General features: G+C 46.9%; 1 protein-coding gene across 4 annotated transcripts in view; it reads left to right on the plus strand.

Moving 5' to 3' along the window:
- The window catches only part of PITPNC1 (phosphatidylinositol transfer protein cytoplasmic 1), a 219,308-nt gene that overhangs the window by 177,906 nt on the left and 17,881 nt on the right, over positions 1-23,521 (plus strand). For all 4 annotated transcript variants that reach the window (XM_036339894.1, XM_036339895.1, XM_036339893.1 and 1 more), the window contains 2 exons: positions 19,212-19,367; positions 23,184-23,247. In XM_036339894.1, the coding sequence (XP_036195787.1) occupies positions 19,212-19,367; positions 23,184-23,247 (220 nt within the window). The remainder of the gene's footprint in view (positions 1-19,211; positions 19,368-23,183; positions 23,248-23,521) is intronic.

Consider the following 23,521-nt stretch of genomic DNA (forward strand, 5'->3'; position numbering starts at 1 on the left):
GGATTTAAAAAAGAAAACAAAACAAAACAAAAAGCGGCAGTTACTGCCCCAGCTGGGTGGCTGTTGGTTGGGGTGTCATACCTGTACCCCAAAAAAGGTTGCAGGTTTGATCCCAGGTCAAGGCGCATATGGGAGGCAACCGATCGAATATCGATGTTTCTCTCTCTTCCTTTCTTTTTCTCTTTTTTCCCCCCCTTCCTCTCTCTCTCTAAAGTCAATAAACATATGCTTGTGTGAGGATTTAAAACAAAAAGCAGCATTTACTTCTGGCTTCTTGTTTTTCCAGGCTTCTGCATAACCTGCCTCCCCATCCGTGAGGGAGGGGCTGTGTTTTATTTGTATCTTTGGGGTCTGACACACAGAAAATGCCCATTCAGTCCCCTCTGAATGAATGTTGGCGCTTGGGCAGCGCCTGTCAGTGGGGAACCTTTCTCTCTCCAAGCGGGAGGCACTTTCATAGGGCTTCTCCTTTTTTTGTCTTGACTGAGAATAAATTCAAGCGACTATCTTCTCTACAGCCTCTACCCTAATAGATTCCATTGTTCGCCTCAGCCCAACCTTTTTACTTGACTGTGGGTGCAAGCCATCGTTTATATCCCGTTAGTGCTTTATCGATGGCTGCAGAAGGCACTCGGGTGATCCCCTTGTAAATAAGGCCCAGCCCTGCAAGGACAGCGGATGCAGGGCTGTTTCTGTTGTTTAGCAACATGCAGCCAATCACAGTGTGTTTGGACTCAGGGCCCCAGGCTCGTCCTTGAGCCATAACATGTGAACCTTGAAACTCTTCTCTCAGATTCATTAAGGCTGACTTAAGACACAATAAATAAACCCGTTAGAAATAAATCCCACCGCTGCACAAACTGGGCTCCCAATGTGGTTCAGGGTTTGTTTTTTTGCCTTCACATTTTGGGATTCGTTTGGATATAAAGGTCTAACCCGAGGATAGCAAATGCCGAGCCAGCTGCTTAATTGTAGGTGTGACTCCGCAGCCGAGGCTGTGATGTGAATTGTTCTCGGTTCTGGTCCAAGGCTGAGCCATCCATTTATAGTACACTCTGCAGCCAGCCACGCTCGTGAGTTTTCAGAAAAACAGGGTGAGATGCTCTCTGTGTCACATGCCGAGGAGGAGAAACCTGGCCTCCCTGACTCACGGCACGGAGGAGCCATTTCTGTGGTTTCACATCAAGTTCACCAATACTGTGGGGCTTCAGTGATGTGCAGAGCATCGTGCAACACATGGGTGGGGCTGTTGCCCCGTCACTCCCGTGGCTCTTTGGGCCTTGGGGTGCTGCTGTCCTTCCTGAACATCTGGCCTCTTGGGAGCTCGAGCCTTCCCAAACGGCAGTGTTGCCAGAAAACTAATTTCAGCTCTTCTTCTTCAATTGCTTTGGGGTGGGCCTGCCTGTTACTCTGGGAGTTCCCTCCCGGTTCGTGGAAAGTCTTAGGACAAGTGTGGAATACTAATGAGGAAATCAGCCAGTTTCCTTTCTGATCAGCGGTGCCTGACTCATTTCCCTGTGCTTCGTGCTCCAAGAGCCACCACTGGGAAGCTTGTTTTCATCGACACAGACATTCCAGGAACTTGGACTTCTTGCTTCACAGTCATTCATTTCTCTGGGTCTTAGTATTCTTTTCTGGATACAGTTTGACCAAGGAATTGAGAGGAGAATAGTCATTCATCCAATAAATATTCAGTGAGTGTGACATACAGTATTAAGATGGTAACATGGCTATGGGCAGAAGAGGCGCTGAGGGTCCCTTCCCTCAGAACACTTCCAATCTAGCCAGGGAGCCAAACAATAAAGTAATAATGATGAGTACACACAGGGAAACAGAGCGTAAAAGGATGGAATCAGGAAAAATGGGCTGCAGGAAGTGACATGCCGAGACCCACAGGACGGAAAGAGCTGGGGGATAGTGCTTCAGGAAGAGGTGGCAGCATGTGTGGGACCCTGAGGTGGCACGAATGAGGAATCAGAAGGCAGCCAGCATGTTGGCAGTGGTAACAAGGAACTGTGGTGCAAGGGAGACTGGATAGGGGGATGGGGCTGTGTTAAGACACTTAGATTTTATTTTGTTCAAGTGCAATAGAATGCCTTTTTAAAAAAATATATTTGTATTGATTTTAGGGAGAGGAAGGGGCACGGATAGAGAGAGAGAAACATTGATGAATTTCACTGATCAGCTGCCTCCTGCTCGCCCCACATTGGGGATCGAGCCCACAACTCGGGCATGTACCCTGACCGGGAATCAAACTGTGACCTCCTGCTTTATAGGTCGACAATCAACCATTGAGCCACACTGGTCGGGCTGACCTTGTCATATTCTGAGTAAAACCCTTTGGAGGCTGGGAAGAAGCCCAGTCTCTTAGCATGGCCCTCTGCCTTCTCCACTTCTCTGTCCTCCCTGCCTCTGGGCCACTCCCCTGGGAAGCATCCACTCATTCCTCTTTAGAGGCCAGCTCAAACGTGACCTTTCCCGTGAGCCCTCCTGAGCATCCCACACCCCACCCACTGTCCGCGCATTTCTGGTCTGTGGTTTCCAGGTCATGCTAGCTCATGCTAGCTCACAGTTATGTCAACAGCTCCATGAAGACAAGGGCTGTTGTCTTTATCACCGTGCCTCACCAGCTGGCACAGTGCTGGCACATGGCAGACGCTCACGAAACGGTTGTTGAATGAATGAGTGAAAGCCAGGGCCTTTGTTTTCCCTTCCAGCAGCCACAGCCTCAGAGCGAGCGCCATCCGAGAAAATGAATTGGTTGCCAGCAAGCTAACAGTTGTGAATCAGAGTTCCTTTCCTTTTTTCTTTTTAATCTGAGGCATGCAGCTTTACCCATTTTTTTCTTTCAATCCCTCTTTGTAACTTGACTATGTCAGAATCATAAGTAGGATCGCACTTTCTGGGGAGAAAACTATGGTGCCAGTGGCTGAATCTGAGGTTTCTGATGCTTATGGATCTGGACCAGGGTTACCTAGGTCAGTCCTCTCCACCCAGCTCCTGTCACTCACACCACCGTCCAGACCACAGAAGGGGATTAAAGCACTTTTTTCTTTTTCCATTTCTCCTTGGTAACCTCCGAGCTACACAATCAAGAATGCCTCTCTCCATAAGGTAACCAGAGCTGGGAATTTTCCGCTGGTGCCCTCTGCCTGGTGGCCCTGGTGCCACCACTAACCAAGGAGACAGAAGGTCACCGGAGGCTCGGCATCAGCTGACGCCTAGCCCAGTGCTCTCCATATTCTCCTTTTCCAGGACTGCTCTTTCCTGTGCACATCCAGGGCCCGAGCTTTGGCTCCCTAGAACCTCTTCGTCTCACTAGAACAGTGGTTCTCAACCTTGGCTGCACATTAGAATCACCTGGGAATCTTTTTAAAATCCTGATTTCTGGGCCTCATCCTCCGGAAATTCTGTTTCTTCGTTACTAATGTTGTAGCCCCACCCCATAACAAAGAAGCAGAATTTCCGGAGGATGAGGCCCAGAAATCAGGATTTTAAAAAGATTCCCAGGTGATTCTAATGTGCAGCCAAGGTTGAGAACCACTGCACTAGAACCTCTTGGTCTCAAGTTCTGTTCTCTCATATCCATTGCAAAACTCTGCAGAGCATTGCTGTGTATAAAACAAAAAACAGTCACTGTGATTTTTCAGGCACAGAGAGCTCATCCATCAGTCTCAACCCAGCCCGACCAAGGCCCCGGCCCCTGCCAGAGTCAGAAAGCTCATTGTACCGAGTCACATGAGCGGCACCAACGCAGCAAGTAGGAGGGGAGGCCAAAATCCGAGCAGGAGGATAGTGCTCTGGCGGGGGCCGGGGCCTTGGTGGGACCTCCAGGCTCGACTCATTGCCTGGACTAAGAAATTGCCAGCAGCCCAGCCAGTGTGGGTCAGTGGTTGAGCGTCAACCTATGAACCAGACAGTCACGGTTCAATTCCCAGTCAGGGCACATGCCAGGGTGTGGGCTCGATCCCCAGTGTGGGGCATGCAGGAGGCAGCCAGTCAATGATTCTCTCTCATCATAGATGTTTCTATCTCTCTTTCCTCTCCCCTCCTCTCTGAAATCAATAAAAATATATTGGGGGGGGGGGGGAGGGAGATCCCTAGCAGCCTGTCTGTTGGGCCCTCCGATCGAAATATCTGTTGAATTCTCTCTTGAGAGAGAACAGAACAAAGAGAGGTATATCTAACTTTCCCAGTAACTGTCAGGGGTGAGAGATTAAGTGCTGTTTGCTCAGTAGGACGGGCCCCCAGAAAGGGAACCGAGAGGCAAAGTGAGTAAATATTGTCATACTTAACCCTTCAGTACAGAGTGCTTCGCCCAAACCATTCAGCTCCCTCAGATTAAAAACGTTTTCATTTTGGTCCACATCCTGGCGATTGAGGGTGGTAGAATTTTCATTTATCTCCCAACGGCCAGATTTAGCACAGCTGCCTCCTGCTAGGGTACGTTGTCGAGTTCACTTTGTTGTGTTGTCATTGTCGTTTTTTTCCCTTTTCCCTCCGTCCATCTGTTTCTCTCTGAGAGCAGCACAGCTGTTTACAGTGACGGGTTCCAAGTTCCTGGGGCTGGGCCCTCTTAGATACCAGGAGGACTGGCTGCAGTACGCAGGAGCCATTTCCCAAGGGGTCTGCTGCCCCCCACACCCCGACTCCCGTGGCCCCAAGAGGAAGGCAGCATTGTAGCTGCCGTGTCATTGCAAATGGGGAGCCTGGGTGGTCTCCTGGGAAACTGGCTTTTCTCTCCCCATCCCCCCTTACACGTTGGGCGTCGTACTGTGCATCTATCCAGTTTGATGGTACTGGGAAGGCAACGGGTCTCTCGCCCAGTGGGACACTTAGATGGCATCCAGTGGCTTCCTCGATGTGGGAGCGAGAGTCCAATCAGCCAGGAGGGCTCGATCCAGGAAGGCTGGAGGGAGACACGGCCATTCTCCGACCTGCAAGAACAATCCCTGTGCAGATGCAGTGCAACACTGGGTGGGGACAGCCTGTGGGGTGAAATGAAAAGTAGGACGCCCTCACCTTTAAGAAGCTTATGAACTGGTTGGGAGGAGAAGGTTATGACAGCACGGCCTGAGGCAGAGGAGAAATGCCCTATGACAGTGATTCTCAACCTTCCTAATGCCACGACCCTTTAATACAGTTCCTCATGTTGTGGTGACCCCAACCATAAAATTATTTTCGTTGCTACTTAATAACTGTAATTTTACTACTGTTATGAATTGTAATGTAAATATCTGATATGCAGGATGTATTTTCATTGTTACAAATTGAACATAATTAAAGCATACTGATTAATCACAAAAACAATATGTAATTATATATGTGTTTTCCCATGGTCTTAGGCGACCCCTGTGAAAGGGTTGTTTGACCCCCCCCCCAAAGGGGTCGCGACCCACAGGTTGAGAACCGCTGCCTTATGAGATTCACACCCTCTGCCCGACGCTCATCCAGCGGGTTCAGGGAGGGGGCAGCTCCATCAACAGCCGTGGTCAGGGCAGGCTTGCTAGGAGTGGCGGAATCTGAGCAGGGCTTTCAAAACGTGTTTATCTTTATTGTTCATCTGTTCACCAAGTAATACGTGATCCTCGTAAAAACAACATTCCAGCATGATATAAATAACATGGGAAAACAATTGTCCTGTGGCTCCTCATCAGAAATAGCTGTTGCTAAAGTTGGAGTTTACGGTGTTTATACCTAAACATGGTGCATAAATAACGTTATTCGATGAAAAGAAGCTCACAGTGCATGCCACTCGGCAGCATGCACCTTTTCACGGACGCTAGGAGCTTGCCATCCTGTGGAAGCACCCGTCTGTCTGGCAGGGTTGTAATGGCTGTAGATTGTGCTATCTTATGGTTGTGTCCTATTTATGCCTTTCCCCGCTTAGCGGACATTTAGGCTGTGTCCATTCTTTGGCTGTTATAGAACCACAGGAAACATCCTCATGTGACATCCTTTGGGCGTTGTTCTAATGTTTCTGTAGAATACATTCTAAAAGTGAAGTTGTTGGGTCAGCCAGGAGGGCTTTATCCAGGCTGCCCCCTCTCAAAGCCATGGGAAGTTACCCTCTGACCCACACTGAATTTAGAGGACGAAAGAAATGGAAATATCAGTGTAGTAAGTGAGGGCAGGAGGCCCAGTGCATATTCAAGGGTCTTTCTGATTGAGGCAGAAGAGCCTTGAACGTCAAGCCAAGGAACTGGGAGTTTATTCTGCAAGTAGTGGAGGGCTTTCAAAGCGGGATCACCAGACATGATGCAAGAGGACTGCATTTGTGACCTCACTAGAAAGGCTAACTTTCAGGGGGGTGGTGCTAAGGGAGGCTCCTGGACCCTCCTACCCATCAACCTACTTCTGTCCCTCCTCTATTACACCTTTCCTGAACAAATCGCCTTCAGCCATCTTTACAGTAATTATTTTGTTAATGGAAGAACCCTTTGGAAATAAAAGGACATGGAAGAGTGGTCCAGCCCTCAGCAACCCTGGCTACATAATTTTTAAACCAATGATGGGCCCCTCACTTCCCAAGGAACAAATAGGTGATCTCTCTCAGATATCATTTCTTCCAAATACAAGAAAGCTGGGCCACCAAGTCTTACCAAAGCACCATGTCCAGGGCTGGTTTTTAAAACCACTGCTGTTCTTTTGACCTAATAATGTGGAGCCTGCTGGAATGTTTTAAGCAAAGCCGTTTTTGTGTGTGTTTTTTAAAATATATTTTTATTGATTTTAGAGAGGAAGGGAGAGGGAGAGAGAGACAGAAATATCAATGATAAGAGAGAATCATCAATTGGCTGCCTCCTGCATTCACCCTACTGAGAATCGAGCCTGCAACCTAGCCATGTGCCCTGACCAGAAATCGAACCCTGACCTGGTTCATAGGTCAATGCTCAACCACTGAGCCACACTGGCTAGGCAGCCAAGCTGATTTTTACTAGGAAAACGATAGTGCCCAACTCCATCCTAGGAAAAAGGTTTTGTTTTTATTTTCTCAAGGGAGAAAAAAGGTTTAACTGCTGCAGTAATCTGCATGAATGAGGTCCCCCAGGGCTTAGTGCCCAGAGTAGCAGTTGCAAATCCTATCAGTTGGATTTGATAGTGAAATGCCAGGCCAAGTAGGTCAAACAAAATCAAGGCAAATGAATTCCTAAATACCAGGTCAAAACCAGAGATTCAAAGTCCCTGCCAGGAGTGCAGTTGCTCAATAGAGTCCTTGGGGAAATGGCTCCATGTCCCGAAAGGAAGGATTCAGCCAAGCAAAGCATCCATGGAAGGGAGAAGCAATCGGCTTATTGTGGGGGGATCTACAGAAGAGGTCACCTCTAGAACCTATGGGTGGAGATTCACAGCTCATGCTTTCCATGTGCAGATGACCCCAGGTAACCAGGGGCCTTGGCTTTGGGAGGTCTCCCAGGTCATCACAGCCATCGCACTTCATCACTCCCCATCACTGTATCTTGAATCTCTTCATCCCTTCCAATGAATGGATGGGTGGAGAGATGAGGTGAGATGCAATGAGGTGATGTGAAAGGCAAGGCAGGGCATTAAAATGACTAGCACAGTCCCTGGCACATCGTAAGCCTTCTCCCTTCTCCGCACTTTGACCCCGTCGTGGAGATCTGCAGGTGTGTTGCTGGGATGCTTGCTCAGTACCAACCCTGTGTCTTTGGAGAGAGGCTGTGGGAGCTTGTAGGTTGCTTTTGACTTGTTGGCACGAATGGAGAAGAGAAGCAGAGGTTTGGTTCCAATGACTCCACTTCTCAGGATCACATAATCCTCTGCAGGTCTAAGAGCCTTCAAAAAATAGAGCCATTTGAACTGCCGAGGAGGAGAGTTTTCTTAAAAGGTGTTGTTATCACATGGGTTACTGTTTGACCTGAATTCAGAAGGCCACGTGTCTCTGACTTCACTTCTAAGAAACTTTAGAAGTTACGTTTACTGTTTGTGTGCCAACCTCAGGCAGTACTGGAGTCCCGGGTAGTGCCCAAGGCAGCTTTGGCATTTTATCGGCTGTCCACCTTGAGCCTTACCAGGTATATTTTAGAAAAATAAAAATTAAGATTTTAAAAGCAGGAAGCAGGAGCCAAAGGGCCCAAGGTTTTCAGTGAGCAGTGCACTTCCCCAAGGGCTCATAGAGAACCCCCCTCTGATCTTTCAAGGAAAGACGCGGGGCAGCTGTCAGCCTCTGCTAGACTTAGTCTGATTCAATAAAAACATCAGGACTTCTTGGCCCTTTTGGGCCGAGTTCCCAAATCAGATTAGAATCACCTTGCGAGCTTTAAAGAAATGCAGGTACCTGGGCCCCACCCTAGACCTACCAAACCAGATGCGGTAAAATGGGACCTAGGGATCTCTGTGTAAATGCATCAGGTTTGGGGAAAGAGCCTCAGAGCAGAGTGACACACACACCCCTTTATTGTCCCTGCCATGACGCACGTGGCAAATGACCCGCTTTGACTGGCATATCAGGGAGGAGCTCCTGGTCAGAGATGACCATCCCCCAGGGTCAGAAGGCCCATCTGCTTTGAGCCCAGGGAAGCAGTATTTTGTTACATCTATTATCCATTCAAGATAGGGCAGCTGTGCCTAAGAGAGGTCTGTATTCTATGTTCAATTTTTAAAAACCATTGTATTGTTATTTTAATTTTGTGGAGGAGAAAGGAAATAGCGATCTTTTTTAAATATATTTGTTATTGATTTCAGAGAGGAAGGGAGAGAGAGATAGAAACATCAATAATGAGAGAGAATCATTGATCGGCTGCCTCCTGCACGCCCCACACTGGGGATCCAGCCCACAACCCAGGCATGTGCCCTGACCGGGAATTGAACTGTGATCTCCTGCTTCATAGGTCAATGCTCAACCACTGAGCCACGCAGGCTGGTTAGAAATAGCCATCTTAACCCTGGAAGAATGCCTGTTCCCCTACGAGAGTAGGGTCAGTGCCTTTGAAATCATTCCAGCTGTTGGGGATCTGGTACCATCTGTGGAGTCACATCCCGGGCCTTCCTTGCCAGCCAGTGGCATTGATAACAATATAAGTTTGTGCAGCTTTCTGAACAATTTCTAAATTGCTTCTAAGTTGGGTGCTGGCTCTGGAACAGCCATCTAAGTTTATTTCCTCCAATCAAACACTCGAATCAGTATCCACCAGGTGCCCGGGCTTCATCTCGTCCAAGCCCTTCCCAGCTGGCACTCCGAGAGTTTCCACTATGCCTCTGTGCAGATGGAAGTGATGTTTTTTCTCCTTGAAAAATAAGACCTGACCCAGTGATGCTCTCTTTCACTTTTTCTATTTATTCAGACACCAGGTATAGCTACTCAGCTTCAGCACCAAAAATATCCAGGAAAGAATAGGTGGTATTAAGTCACTTGTCTTCCTCTGTTATTAAGGGGCCCAAAGAAAGACATACAACAACTAGCTCATCAACTTGGGCCTTAGAAGTTTCAACAGATTCCTTACAGAATTGCTAAACCTAGCTTCAGAGGGACACGAACTAACTTTTGAGAAAAACAAGTCATTGCTAAGTTTTTTTATTCAGTTATGTCATTTAATCCTAGCAACCCCAGAGAATAGATATTGTCTCTACTTTATAGCTAAGGAGAACGCTGGCCAATTTGGCTCAGTGGACCAAAGGGTCAAGGGTTCAATTCCTAGTCAAGGGCATGTACCTTGGTTGCAAGCTCTATCCCTGGCCTGAGGTCAGGGAAACCAGGTCTCACTTTACCTGCTTTATATATTGGGATTCCAAATCATATCATATTTAGCAAAAACAAAATTGTTCTAAAGCTAAAATAAATTTGAAATCTGTACCACTTTAAAAATGGAAATCCCTGTTTGCCTTCAAATTACAGGTGGATTGGCTTATTGACCATCTCTGTTCAACAAAGTTGGAGGTCCAGGTTTCCCAAAATAATACACTACGTGAGGAGTAAGCTAGCTTTAGGGACAGCTAATCCCATGCTGATCTCTGTTGCCATGTTGCAACTCATCAAGAATATTTGTTAACCTATTATCAGCTTCTGGTTTAATAGACTCAGGGGGCCAGATTGTATAGCTTCAGGTTGGACCGGGGCTGTTAATGCTTCCTAGCCTGTGTGTAAACCGCACGCTAAGATCAGAGTGAGCGGGACAACCCACAGGGGCAGCCCCGATTTAGAGGCTGCCGCACTGTGCCAGGTCCTGGTGGCCTCCTTTGGGGGTGGGGGGCGGGGCAGTGGCTCACTGGCTATTAGGAGAGCTGGTGCCTCTCTCTGTCACACACTCTGTGAGACAGGGACCCTTCCAGTGCGCCCTTGAATGACCTTGCTGGTTTTGAAGTTATCTTAAAAATACAAAGTCATGTCTGTCACTGCTGAGAGGAACAGGTTAGCATTACATAACAGGATGTTAGGGAGCCATCTCGAGTTACTCTGGAATGGGAACCAGGCCCAAAGCTGGGGACAAAGGACTTAGGACTCCATGTCCCACAGGCAGCTGCTAGTCTGCTCAGGCCAGGTGTTCCCAGAGCCAACCCAGGTGGCCCAGATGTCCCTTCCCCATTGGCTCCCTGCATCCATCTCTCCCACTTACTGGTCTTTATTTAGAGATGGGAGAGGGACATGCTCAGAGTCATTGGGAGTATCCTTCTTGCCTAACCCCAAAGCCATGTGAGGGAAGTATTTAAAGAGAATCAATTACAGGAATTGGGTGTCTGTAAATTATTTTTTACAGACCATTTTTAAATGGTCTGTAAAAACCATTTTCAAAAACCATTGTATTGTTATTTAGATATTGGGCAGTATGACTGGCCAATATCTGACTATTTGCTGAGCTGGGAATGTGCAGGCCCACCCTCCATGCTGCCATCCCGCAAGCCTACAAGGTGGCCCATCTGCAGTCTTCTGAAGGAGGGGATTATGGAAGGTGCCCATGGCAGGGGCTGAGGAAGGGAGCGAGTCTGGGAATAGGATGGGGCATTCCCTTGGCATTATTTAAGAAGGAGAAGGAGGAGGAAGAGGAGGAGGTAGTCATGTACTTTATAGGTTTGTTGTGAGGAGAATTCTGGGGTGTTTTCTCTGATACCAACTGAATCTCCAATTCTCCGGCACCAGCTGGCTGTCCAACAATTTAATTCTGACACTGCCTACCTGGAGTTATAGGGCTCGGTCCCACCAGACCATCCGTCTCCACTGTAGATGGCAGTCACAAGACCGAACACCCACACTTCTAACAGACCAGGGTTCCCAGCACAGGCTCTGGAACACAGCAAGCATTTACCAGGCACCAAGCTAGTATGATGGCTTGTCCCTCCCATCACTGTCTTCTGATCGCCTCTCTTGGGGTTCTCTCAACTTAATCTTCTCCCTAGTGTCTGAAAGCCATCAACAGAGGTCACTCTCAGAGCTCAAGACCTCCAACTATTGTCCTGGCTGGTTTGGTCAGTGGTTAGAGTGTCGGCCTACAGGTCTCAAGTTCGATTCCTGGTCAAGGGCACATACCTCAGTTTCAGGTTCCCCAGCCCCTGTAAGGGTGCATGCAAGAGGCAACCAATTGATGTGTCTCTCTCACATCGATGTTTCTCTCTCTCTCTCTCTCTCTCTCTCTCTCTTTTTCTCTTTTTCTCTCCTCCCCCCTCCCTCCCTTCCACTCTGTCTAGAAATCAATGGGGAAAATATCCTCAGGTGAGAATATAAAAAAACAAAAACAAAAAAAACCCTCTGACTATTAAATTATTCTGTGGGATATGCTCAAATTTTCCATTCTCATGCTCCCTCTTCCCCAAGTACAGAGTTGTGAGTCTTTCTGGCACTGAATTGTAACTGAGAAGGGCTCAGAACCTGTGTTGAAGCAATACCCCCACCACAGCCACCTTTTTGTCTGCCTGTCTGCTTGTCAGATGCGCTTATGCGTCACGGTCCCTAAGAGAGGCACTGCGGCAATAGCCCAAGTCACTGATGTTTTTGGTGCACTGTGGTGCCAAGAGCCAGTGCTCGGGAAAACAGCACTTTAGGTATTAACTGCTAGCAAAGCAAGAATTGGCTGCTTCAGGCTGTAGTTTGCATTTAGGGTTTGTTTTTTGTTTTTGTTTTTATCTGATGCAGAGCAGTTGACCTTTTAAGTAAAGTTTTGGGCCAGTTCTCAAGCACACTCTGAAAGCTCTTTAGTTCTGTTTTGTTTGTTTGTTGGTTTGTTTCTGTTTTTGTTTTTGAACAGCATTATTGAGATATTAGAGGCCTGGTGCATGAATTTGTGCACAGGTGGGGTCTGGCCCGCCCTGATAGGAGGTGGGACTGGCTGGGGGGAGGGGCTGCAGGTGGTTGGCCAGTTGGCCCCACCCTGGTCAAACTCCCTGTTGAGGGGACACTTTGCATATTAGCCTTTTATTATATAGGATAGTTCACATACCATACCATTTACCCATTTGAAGTGTAGAATTCAATGAATTTTAGTATATTCACGGATATGCACAACCATCACCACCGTCAGATTTAAAACATGACCATCACCCCTAAAAGAAACCCTGAACACTTTTGCTATCACCCCTCTTCCCCCCTGCTCTTTTCCCCACAAGCCATCTCACCCCAGCCCCTGTGCAACCACTGATTTGTCAGTCTCTGTTGATTTTTCTGTTCTGAACAATTTCTATGAATGGGATCCTTTAGTAAGTGGTCTGTTGGGACTAGCTTCTTTGAAGGGAAACCAGAGCATGGATGGGACTAGCTTCTTTGAAGGCTGCTTAATTTTTTTGTGTATCCCTTTTAGAATTGAAGTTTAAGAAATTTGGTCTAAAGTCAGGACTAAATTTTACCAGTTTTAAACAGCCATCCTTTGGAGGGGATATGAGAAAACAATATCTATAACACCTTGGAGTCTTCAAGAAAAATTCCAGAATGCAGGAGAAAAAAATCTGATATGTGTTAATACTTCATCCCTATTTTAGAGCTGAGCATTATAGTTCCATAATGTAGCTATTCCTAGCCTGTTGCTGCTTAGCCCTTTTTCATTTAACATTTATCAAAAACTTCTAGTTTCAATTAACAGGGCAAGTCCCTGTTGGACAGGGTCCTGTGTGATTCAAATTGAAAGCGTAATTAATCACAGAGCCTTAACATCTCAGTGAAAGTCGGCTAATAAAATCGCCTCTGAGATGGAAGCCACACTCCAGCCACATTCCAGGATCTCCTGGGGGCTTCTTCGAATACCTCCCAGGTGTGAGACTGATTCTAACCAACACAGGACAGTGTCCCCTGGGCACTGTCCCCTGGGTGGCCCTCAGGAAGAAACCTCGTGTCACCTTTTCTGCTTTGTCCAAGCAGGAGGTGGGGGTGGGGGGGGGGCCTGGAGGGGTGCCTGTCCTTGTGGAGAGGAAGCCTTCTACAGAGGATGTCCTCGCGCAGAAGGGTGGCCAGCGAGGTCCATCTGGCCACGGGATGGCAGTCCTGGCACCAGCTCGTCTTCCTCCATGCAGATGGGCTTTGACTGCAAAAGTCCAGCGTGCCATCTGCCAGGCCTGGGGAGTTGCAGCGGGACCTGAGCCAGAGCTCTCTCTGTGGATGAATTTAGAAGCCCGGCCAGGAAAACTGCAGCCTGGCACCTCCCAGGCAGCCGGCTGCTGCGCAGAGCATTCCGGGCAAGAGCATTATGTTCAGAGAATTCCACATCACCCCGGGGATCAGCTGCAACTGAGGAGTGTGGGTGCAGCGCCCCACGACCAAGCGAGCAATTGTGGAAGTCCTAACCTCCTAACCTGAGAGTGTGATCTTATCTGGAAAGTGGGTCTTTACAGAGGGGGTTGAGTTAAATGAGGGGGAGAGGGCCTTTATCCAGTATGACTGGTGTCCTTATAAAAGGGGGACATTTAGACACAGAGATAGACACGGAGGGAAGTCAACGTGAAGACCTACAGCGAGAACGCCATGTGACAGGTGTGCGTCTATAAGCCAAGGAATACCAAAACTGCTGGAAACCCAAGCCGCCCGAAGACAGAAGCGAGCAGAGGGGCGTGGAACAAATTATTCCCTCAGAGGAAAGCAGCCCTGCCCTCACCTTGATCTCCGACTTCGAGCCTCCAGGCTGATGAGACAGTAAACTTCTGTTGCTTAAGACACCCAGTTGGTGATACTTTTACTGCAGCCCTAGCAATCTAATACCATGTCTCCAATAGGAAGAGCCCACCCTCGCTTGGCAGGTCACTGGAAGCAAAGGACTGCACCTGTGTGGGTAGCTCTCCACGCTCCTCAAGAGGAAAGCTGTTAAGAAACCCCTAAGATGCCCAAACTCTGTCTGGCTTCAAGACTGGCCCATCGGGCTGTTGGGAGACAGCTGCCCGGTGTGTTCCCACCAGGCACGCTCCTGGCTTGGCTCCTGCGAGTACCACCATGTGGTTGCGGAGCCCCAGTGAAATTGGGGGCATCACGCCCTAAGTAGCAGCCTGCAGTGGGACAATGTGCTTTGTCATTTTGGAACCTGCCACTGAAACAGGACAGAGAGAAAGGAATTGGTCCTGAGACTGAAGACTATCCCTTGTCCTTGGCCTGGAGCCTAGTCGTAGTGTCCAACAAGCAAAAGCCCTTCTCTGGGGGTTTCTGCCACCACCGTTCTATGGACACTGGCAGGTGACAGCTTCCAGAAAGTGGGAGCGCCCACCAGCCTTTCGCTGGTGCAAGGACACCTGCATGATGGTGGCAGGCAGGCCTTTTTCTGCTGCGCTTACTAGCGTTTCCCTGTACACTGGACCCCAGGATAGCAGTAGAGTAATAATCACCCTGCAGCTCTTCGGCAGTCCTGCTGCCTTCTTTTGAGGAACTTAATAAGATCTGAGGAAATTGCATTACAGTCTCTCTCAAGGACGTTTCTTATCTCTCTGGGGTGTCTGCTGCCTATCACACACCATCCTTTGGGTGCTGGATGGGGGACGTTGCCTGCATTATCCAGTTGAAGCCTCGCAACAATCCCACGAGGGAGCCGGCACTGACACCACCCTGCAGATGACGAGACTGCCTCTCCTGTGACAGACGGTGCCCGAACTTCAGAGGGGACCATCCTGTCCACAGGGTGAAGAGTGGGAGCCCAGGCCTGGAGTCAGGCAGCCCTGAGAGAACATTGTCTCTTGGAGCAATGGCTTGACCTTGGCGGTGCCTTCAGTTCACGTGGGGAGCTAGATGCCCAGACCCACCAAGACCAGTTACATCGGAAGCACGGGGGTGAGGTTAGCCTTGCGCCTCATCCCCAGGGGTTTCTCTCACAGCTCTGAGGCCAGAGCCCGAAATCAAGACGAGGCTCTAGAGAAGAATCCTTTCTTACCTCTTCCAGCTTCTGGTGGCTCCTGGGTTTGTGGCTGTATGCCTTCCATCTCTGCCTCCGACAGCATGTGCCTCTTCTCCTTGTCGTCTCCATTTCTGTTTCTTAGAAGGACACCTTAGAAGGATGTAGAACCCACCCTCTTAATCTAGGATGTCTCATTTGGAGATCTTTAGCTTCATTACATCTGCAAGGACCTTTTTCCCCCAAATAAGATCACACCTGTAGTTACTGGTGGTGAGGACTAGGACATGTCTTTATGAGGAAGTGGGGGGTGTACCTGCAACCCCCTACAGAGAGCTTGCACTGTATTTTCTGGTTGCACTGGGTTGAGATCCAGGAGGTCCAAGATGTGTAATCTCTCCATCACACTGAAGTCAAACTTTATGTCCTTTTAAAATAGGCCAAACCCTGAAACCAAAGTGTGGGAAGGTCCAGGGTATTTGTAGCATCAGAGGTAATGGTGGAGGTTTATAAACCTTGTTTTAAAATAAGGAAACCTGGATGCCCGGCTGGTGTGGCTCAGTTGGTGGGAGCATTGTCCATATACAGAAAGGGTTGTGGGTTTGATTCCCAGTTGGGACACACAGGAGGCAATAGATGGATGTTTTTTTCTCTCTCTCTCCCTTCTTCTCTGAAATCAATAAAAAAAAATTTTAAAAAGAAGCATCTGCCGAAACCGGTTTGGCTCAGTGGATAGAGCGTCGGCCTGCGGACTGAAGGGTCCCAGGTTCGATTCCGGTCAAGGGCATGTACCTGGGTTGCGGGCACATCCCCAATAGGAGATGTGCAGGAGGCAGCTGATCGATGTTTCTCTCTCATCGATGTTTCTAACTCTCTATCTCTCTCCCTTCCTCTCTGTAAAAAATCAATAAAATATAAAAAAAAAAAAAGAAGCATCAATACTGAGAGAGAATCATTGATCAGCTGCCTTCTACACACCCTACACTGGGGATCAAGCCCGCAACCCGGGCATGTGCCCTGACCGGGAATGGAACCATAAACTCCTGGTTCATAGGTTGACGCTCAACCATTAAGCCACGCTGGCCAGGAATCATTGATGTTTCTCTCTATCTATCTATCTATCTATCTGTCTTCCTCTCAAAGAAAAGAAAAGGGTAAAATAACAGAGTTTGAATCAGGACCCAAGATATTGTAGTAGCTATAGAAACACAGATCAGAAATTTTAAAAATACAAAATGTTTAAAGGTTATAAAGAAAGGTCAATTGGTGTGTAAATGGACAATTTACATATTTATGTTCACAAACTGAAGTGAGAAAATGAGAGTTGAAAATGATTTCAAGAGGAATGGGTATTGGGGTGAAGGAGTGAGGATTGGAGGCAATGGGCCCTGAATGGGAAAAGGGAGAAAAGTTGGAGATCAGAATATTTCAGGTTATATATTTTTTCTCATCTTCATTCAAAGACATTCAATTGGATGTTCATTTCTGATCTTGAGTTTTCATTAAAAGAGCCCTCTGGTGTCCTCTCCCTTACCTCCCTCCAGCTCTTCGGACGTGAACTCCTCATTGTAGCCACGTCTGAGATTTCCTAGATGAAATCAGTGGCTGTAGATATGATTTCAGACTTGCAAAAAATCAGCCCACTGTTGCCATAAAAAGCCCAACTGTGCATTGCTTCTTTGGCATCTGGCTGTAACAAAAACACCCTTTCCCTGTTTAGTATTGAAAGTAAATGTAGTGGAAAGAACAGTGGGCTAGAACTAGGGGAGGCTGGGATTCTAGTCCCCAACCTTTTACCCAGCACAAAATATTTCATTTCTCTCAGGCCTTGGTGCCCTTATCCATAAAATCGGGGACATGAAACCGAATTATCACATCCACCTTAAAAAGCCTATTCTAAAAATACTATGCACTTCTTATTTCCATCTAGCCTTTTCCTAAAACCTTATTTGGCAATATCCGAATAAAATTTTGTAATTTTGTGGTGGGATCAGGAACCACACTTGGATTTCAGCATCTACCTAATTCTCTGTGCAGGCAGAACCTTTCCTGTCTTACTCAGAACTGAAATTTGAATCGTGGGGCCCCTCGATTCTTTGCTGCTTTGGAAATTCAATCCACCAGTGTTCCTGTGTGATACTGTGGAGTCTCGCTTTATTCTTAAGTCTGAAACATACGTTAGCATGACCTGAACGACACAGTGTCTCTTCTGACACATTGCATTGGTCAAAGCAAGTCAAAGGCCAGTCTAGGTTCCAGGAGAGGGCAGAAGGCCTCTATCATTGGTGACAGGAACAGCATGCCTGCACGGTGACAGAAGGAATTGATGGCCACCATGTTTGGAGATTGTCTACCATAGTCTCCCTGTTGATACATCTCTTGCTCTATTGTTCTCTTTTTATTCTTAATGGCTTTATGTGGCATAGGAACGCAGGCAGGCAGGAATTTGTTCCTGGCCTTGAACATCAAATATTTTACTGCAAACTGCAGGGGCTTTATAAGGCATTGCTGTCTCTGCCCTGGACTGTAAGGCTGGATACTTTACTCAAAGTCTTCAATGACTGTCTTGGGGGGTGCAATCATGGTTTACATGAATGGAGTACTTGCTATGGGCCAGACCCTATGCTTATGCCTTTTTCATGGGTCTGTCATTCTGGGCCTGTGCATATCATTTCAGTGCCAGTTTCTGGGTTGGTTCGGGTGATAAAAATATAGCATGGCAACGTTGATACCAAAGATTCAAAAATGCTACCCACTCTCAAGATCCCCACGCCCTCCCTTCACAGAACCACTTACTCCTCTGGGATACTTGTATGTGTTCTCTTTCCTCCCCCACTTCTGGAACCCCTTTTGTCAATTTTGTATTCCATTAATTATATATTTGCCCCACTCTGGTCCCTTCCTGCCCCCAGGCCCACCACTTTCCTGCAACCTATGCAAATTAGGAGGGACCCTGGCGGGAGGTCAAGGAATAGAGGTGTCCAAGTAGAGCTGAGTCTGTTCTCTGCATGGAGGGAAGTTTTCCGCGACCACACACAGGCCACACACACAGCCGATGCTTCACACAGGCCACACTTCACACCCTCAGGACGAAGAAATCAGGTCGGGGGAGCATGTGTGATACCTGTTTCTATACTATGCCCACAGTGTACATTTAGTAAACAGGGGCTTAGGATGATGACTATTATAATATTAATTTATGCAACGATGTCAGCAAGCCCAGAGCCAGAGCACACACTGAAAAATCCTACTGAGGTAGCTTATAACACTTTTTATTGCATTTATGTATCTCTCACAGTTTTATTGATATACTACAGGCCTGGTGCACAAAATTTGTGCGTAGGTGGGGTCCCTAGGCCTGGCCAATCAGGTTCCCTGCCTCCCCCCTCCTTCTTCCCTCACCACCTGCATCTGCCACCACCCACCCCTGGTTCCCCAGCCCAGCCCGGGGTTCAGTCCCAATCAGGCGATCAGGGCCTGCCAGCTGGGGGAAGGGACCAGAAGGTTGGCTAGCAGGCCCCATCAGCGATCAGGGCTGCAGGCTTGGGGAAGCTCCTGCATTGATCATCTGCCCCGTGGTGGTCAGTGCATGGCATAGCAACCGGTCCTTCCGTCATAATGGTCACTGAGGCTTTTATATATATAGATAATTTACACACCAGAGAGTTCACCCATTTAAAGTGTTCAGTTCAGTGGTTTTTAGCACACTCACAGAGTTTTGAGCCATCCCCTTAAATCTAATTTTAGAACATTTTTATCACCCCCGAAAGAATCTTTGTCTCCATAGCAGCCATTCCCTGTACTATACCCATCCCCTAGCCACTCATCTACTTTCCTTCTCCATAGATTTGCCTATTCTGGATATTTCATATAAATGGAATTCTACAGTGTGGCCTTTGGTGAAAAGCTTCCTTCACTTAGCTTCACTTCTAAGTTACCATTTCTTTGGTATATTTTTTCCAGGATCCTAAACACTTCAAGTCAGAGAAGACAGGACGGGGACAGTTACGGGAAGGCTGGAGAGATAGTCATCAGCCCATCATGTGTTCCTACAAGCTGGTGACTGTGAAGTTTGAGGTCTGGGGGCTCCAGACCAGAGTGGAACAGTTCGTACACAAGGTAAGTGAACAAAGAGCAGGTCCTGAGCCTCGGAACACGTACCTGTCTTTACGGTAAGCTGGAGTGAGTGATGTACGACAGATGCACAGGCGCTGAGCCAACACCAGGTAACTGCATCTAGGCAACCCTGTTTTCATGAACAGGCATTTTCCATTCAGGTTTCATTTTCTTCCACTAATAGGTGTTTTACATCATCTCCTATCCTGTACCCCCATGTCTGTTGTGTGAGTGTATTCAGGAAGGTGGATGTTCAAAACACTTACCCTATATGGAAGCAACCCAAGTGCCCATCAATAGACAAGTGGATAAAAAGCTGCGGTACCTACATAAACAGTGGAATATTACTCAGCCATAAAAAAGAATGAACTCTTACATTTGTGACAGCATGGATGGACCTAGAGGGTATGGCGCTAAACGAAATAAGCCAGACAGAGAAAGACAAATACCATATGGTTTCGTTCATATGTGGAATCTAAAGAACAAAATAAATGAACAAAATAGAAACAGACTTAGAGACACAGAGATCAGGAGGGTGGGTAGGGCTGGGTGCAAGGGATTAAGAAGTACAAGTTGGTAGTTAACAAAATAGTCATGGGGATGTAAGGTACAGCATGGGGAGTGTAGGCAGCAGTAGTGTAATAACTATGTATGGTGCCAAGTGGGTACTGAAAATATCAGGGGGATCACTTTGTAAAGCTTATGATTGGCTAACCACTATGCTGTACACCTGAAACTAGTACAAAATAATGCTGAATGCAAACTGTAATTGAAAAATTAAAAAAAAAAAAAAAAGTTAAAAACACCACATACTTCTCCCTTTGGCATTGGGCTAATCTAGTTCCAAGCACAGGTACTTATACTTGGTACTTGGGTTGCAGGCAGAGGCACGGGGCTTATCTGCATGTGCACTCCCCAAGGATAATTCTAACTCTAAAGGTCCTGCAAATGTAGACCCCTGAGGCACCGTCTGAATGCAGAAGGCACCCCAAGAGACAGAACAGGAAATCCCAGGAGTCTCATTAGATGGTGCACGGCAGAATTTCTGCTCATATAATTCTGTCAACAAAGAATTGTGAACAATCTCAAAATACAGATTTCACTTCTATACCCACTTTGGCTAAGCTCATTAATTTGGCAGCAGGAATTCCCTTGGTAATGATTTAGGTTTTTTTAGAGGTTTCTAATATGACCCCTGTCCTCATGGGGGGGGGGGGGGGGGAGGAAATGTAGTGTTGAACACTGCCCTTTGTAACTCTTTCCATCTCCCTAAAAATAAATACTACCCACATTGTCTCTGCATTCCAGCTAGGCTGGGTATGTGTTTGTTTTTCCTCTTAAAAACTGATAAAAAAAAAAAAAAAAAAAAAGCTTTCTGAAATTCTTTTGGAGGTGTTGGAATTTAAACTTAATGTGCTGAGCTTTCTGTTACTTAGATGGATTTGTCTACGGGGGACAATTGACAGTAAAATCAGGGACCTAATTGACCATAAAAAATTGTAAATCTTAAAATTAGATCCAAGGAATAGACTGACCTTGGGCTCATGATTATCACAGACTCTGGAACAAATTTGAGGCAGAGAAGGGTGCCGATCTGCTGAGCCTCAGAACCCATTCTGCCCAACCAGAGGAGGGAGCCGAGCAAGACACCTAGAAATCAAGTTCTGAGGCCTCCTGTCGTCCTGCTGTGTCCCAGTTATTAAGCAGGAAGACAGTCAGGGCTCCCAGGGTGGATATCTCCCAGCCTCCGCTCTGTGTCTGTCTCAGGCTGTGACTTCCTACAATGTCCCCTCACCCCCTTTTCTTTTTAAATATATTTTATTGATTTTTACAGAGGGGAAGGGAGAGGGAGAGAGAGTCAGAAACATCGATGAGAGAGAAGCATCGATCAGCTGCCTCCTGCACGCCCCCTACTGGGGATGTGCCCGCAACCAAGGTACATGCCCTTGACCGGAATCGAACCTGGGACCCTTCAGTCCACAGGCCGACGCTCTATCCACTGAGCCACACCGGTCAGGGCAATCCCCCTTTTCTTTACCACAGCGCTCACTGTGTTTCTTTTCTCACAGATGACTTGGGCTGGTTTTGAGAATCTGCTTCTTTAAAACACCTGTAAGAATTACACTCTGGCATAGGCATTCCCATTGCCCATTTCCAAATGGAACGAAGTGCTACCAACGCCCAGCACACACCTGCTCTGGCACATGAGTCGCTAATGGGTGTCTGAGGCCAGCATTTGCATGGGCGCCTTTCTCTGAACACCTTTGTTTTTTTTAAGAATCTTTTCACAGTTAAGGGGAAGAAATGTTTGAAAGCGAGCTATTAGCACATTATTGAGTTCCTGTTTCCAAGCAGACAGCTGTGTTGTGCTTAACGTAACAGGGTCTATTTACTGATGCCTCGATGCTGTTCTTTTGATTTCCATGAATTTGACACACTCGGCACTCAAGTATGTTCAGCTTCACGAAAATTTCTTATTTTCATGACGTTTCCTCCTTAAGCCTCACTAGCTACCCAGAGGCCTGGAATAATAAACACTTTCTGATAAATGCTTCCCGTATTTCTGCAAATTCACCAAAATTAAAATCCTTCACTTATTGAAAAATGCTCAAACCTTCCCTGAGAGGTTTTAGACAGTTGCTGGATTTGTTTGGCAGTAAGAAAGGAATGTCAGAAGGAGAGCTTGAGTGTCCAAGAAACTTTTTAAAAAGGAGTATTTGTGGAGGACAAAAATATAATACCACGAATTAAAAGCACGTAAATAGGGCTACTCACACACAAACTGTGTCTATATTATTTTTCTTTGTCTCCTGTTGCCATTATGTGTCACCATCAGAAACAGTTTCATTCTGATGGTGACACATGATGGCAACAAGACAAGCTTATCATTGCCATTATGTTCTGTTGTACTTCGGGTGTCTTATTCCATTTCTTTCGATAATAGTTTATTACTCTTGCTCCCCCCGCCCCTCCTATTACGTGAAAGTCAAGCCCAGAAAGATATTTATGCATCTTGTATCCCACACCTTCAATTATTTATTTGTTTGTTTATTTGTTTTATTTTATTTTATTTTATTTTATTGTTAATCTTCACCCAAGGATATTTTTCCACTGATTTTTAGGGAGAGTGGAAGAGAGAGGGAAAGACTGAGAAAAACACATCTATTGGTTGCCTCCTGCATGAGCCCTGACCAGGGCCCAGACTGGGGAGGAACCTGCAATCAAGGTACGTGCCCTTGACTGAAATTGAACCAGGGACCCTTTGGTCCGCAGGCCGATGCTCTATCCACTGAGCCAAACCGGCTAGGGCGCTTCAATTGTTTTAACATTTAAGATATTTCATCAGAGAAGAGTGTTAAGTGCTCTTTATTAAGAAGTGACCTGCTTCCCAGAAAAACTCTTGATTTCTAACATGTATGACCTCTTGGCACCAGTGAGACACATCCTCTACAAATGAAAAGTAGAGCCTGTTTTAGGTAAAGGTAAACGAAGAGAGAAATCTCAAGGTGATTAGCCTGGAGATTCATTCCAGTCATTGCCATGTGACTGCCAAGTCATTCTCATTGGTTTGTACACACCTCGAGCCCGACTTCCAAGAAAGACGGACATTAATTTACACCAAGGACATGCCCGCCTTGGAAAGGGCTGAGGGTGAGCAAGTACAATACCTGTGCCTGTCCTCTGTCATTGTCCTCCCATATGGACAGAGGGATGGAGACATTTATAATGCCAGGATTCCAAAAACTGGGAATGATCTATTTTCCAGGTAGTTTTAATCAAACATGGTATTATTTCAACCTTCTTCTTTTACTTTTTTAGGTAGTCCGAGATATCCTGCTGATTGGACATCGACAGGCTTTTGCATGGGTTGATGAGTGGTATGGTAAGTCAACTTCCCCGAAATAACTTGTAGGACAGTTTCATTACACATTGATTTGGGATTTCAGTCCATCTGGCTTTAAAACGCTACCTAGAAAGACATCAACAAAGGCAGGGCTACTGCTTCCTGTATTGGAAATAGCACTGTTCACGAACATAATGAGGAAAAATGTAATGATAGAAGCCTGATCTAAAATAACTACAGTACTTAGGTGTTGAGGAAGTGGGACCTCAGTCAGTATGTTTGATGCTTTCTTACTTGGCTTGCATATAGGACT

The sequence above is a fragment of the Myotis myotis genome, unplaced genomic scaffold (genome assembly GCF_014108235.1).
Source record: "Myotis myotis isolate mMyoMyo1 unplaced genomic scaffold, mMyoMyo1.p scaffold_m19_p_17, whole genome shotgun sequence".
Lineage (NCBI taxonomy): Eukaryota > Metazoa > Chordata > Mammalia > Chiroptera > Vespertilionidae > Myotis > Myotis myotis.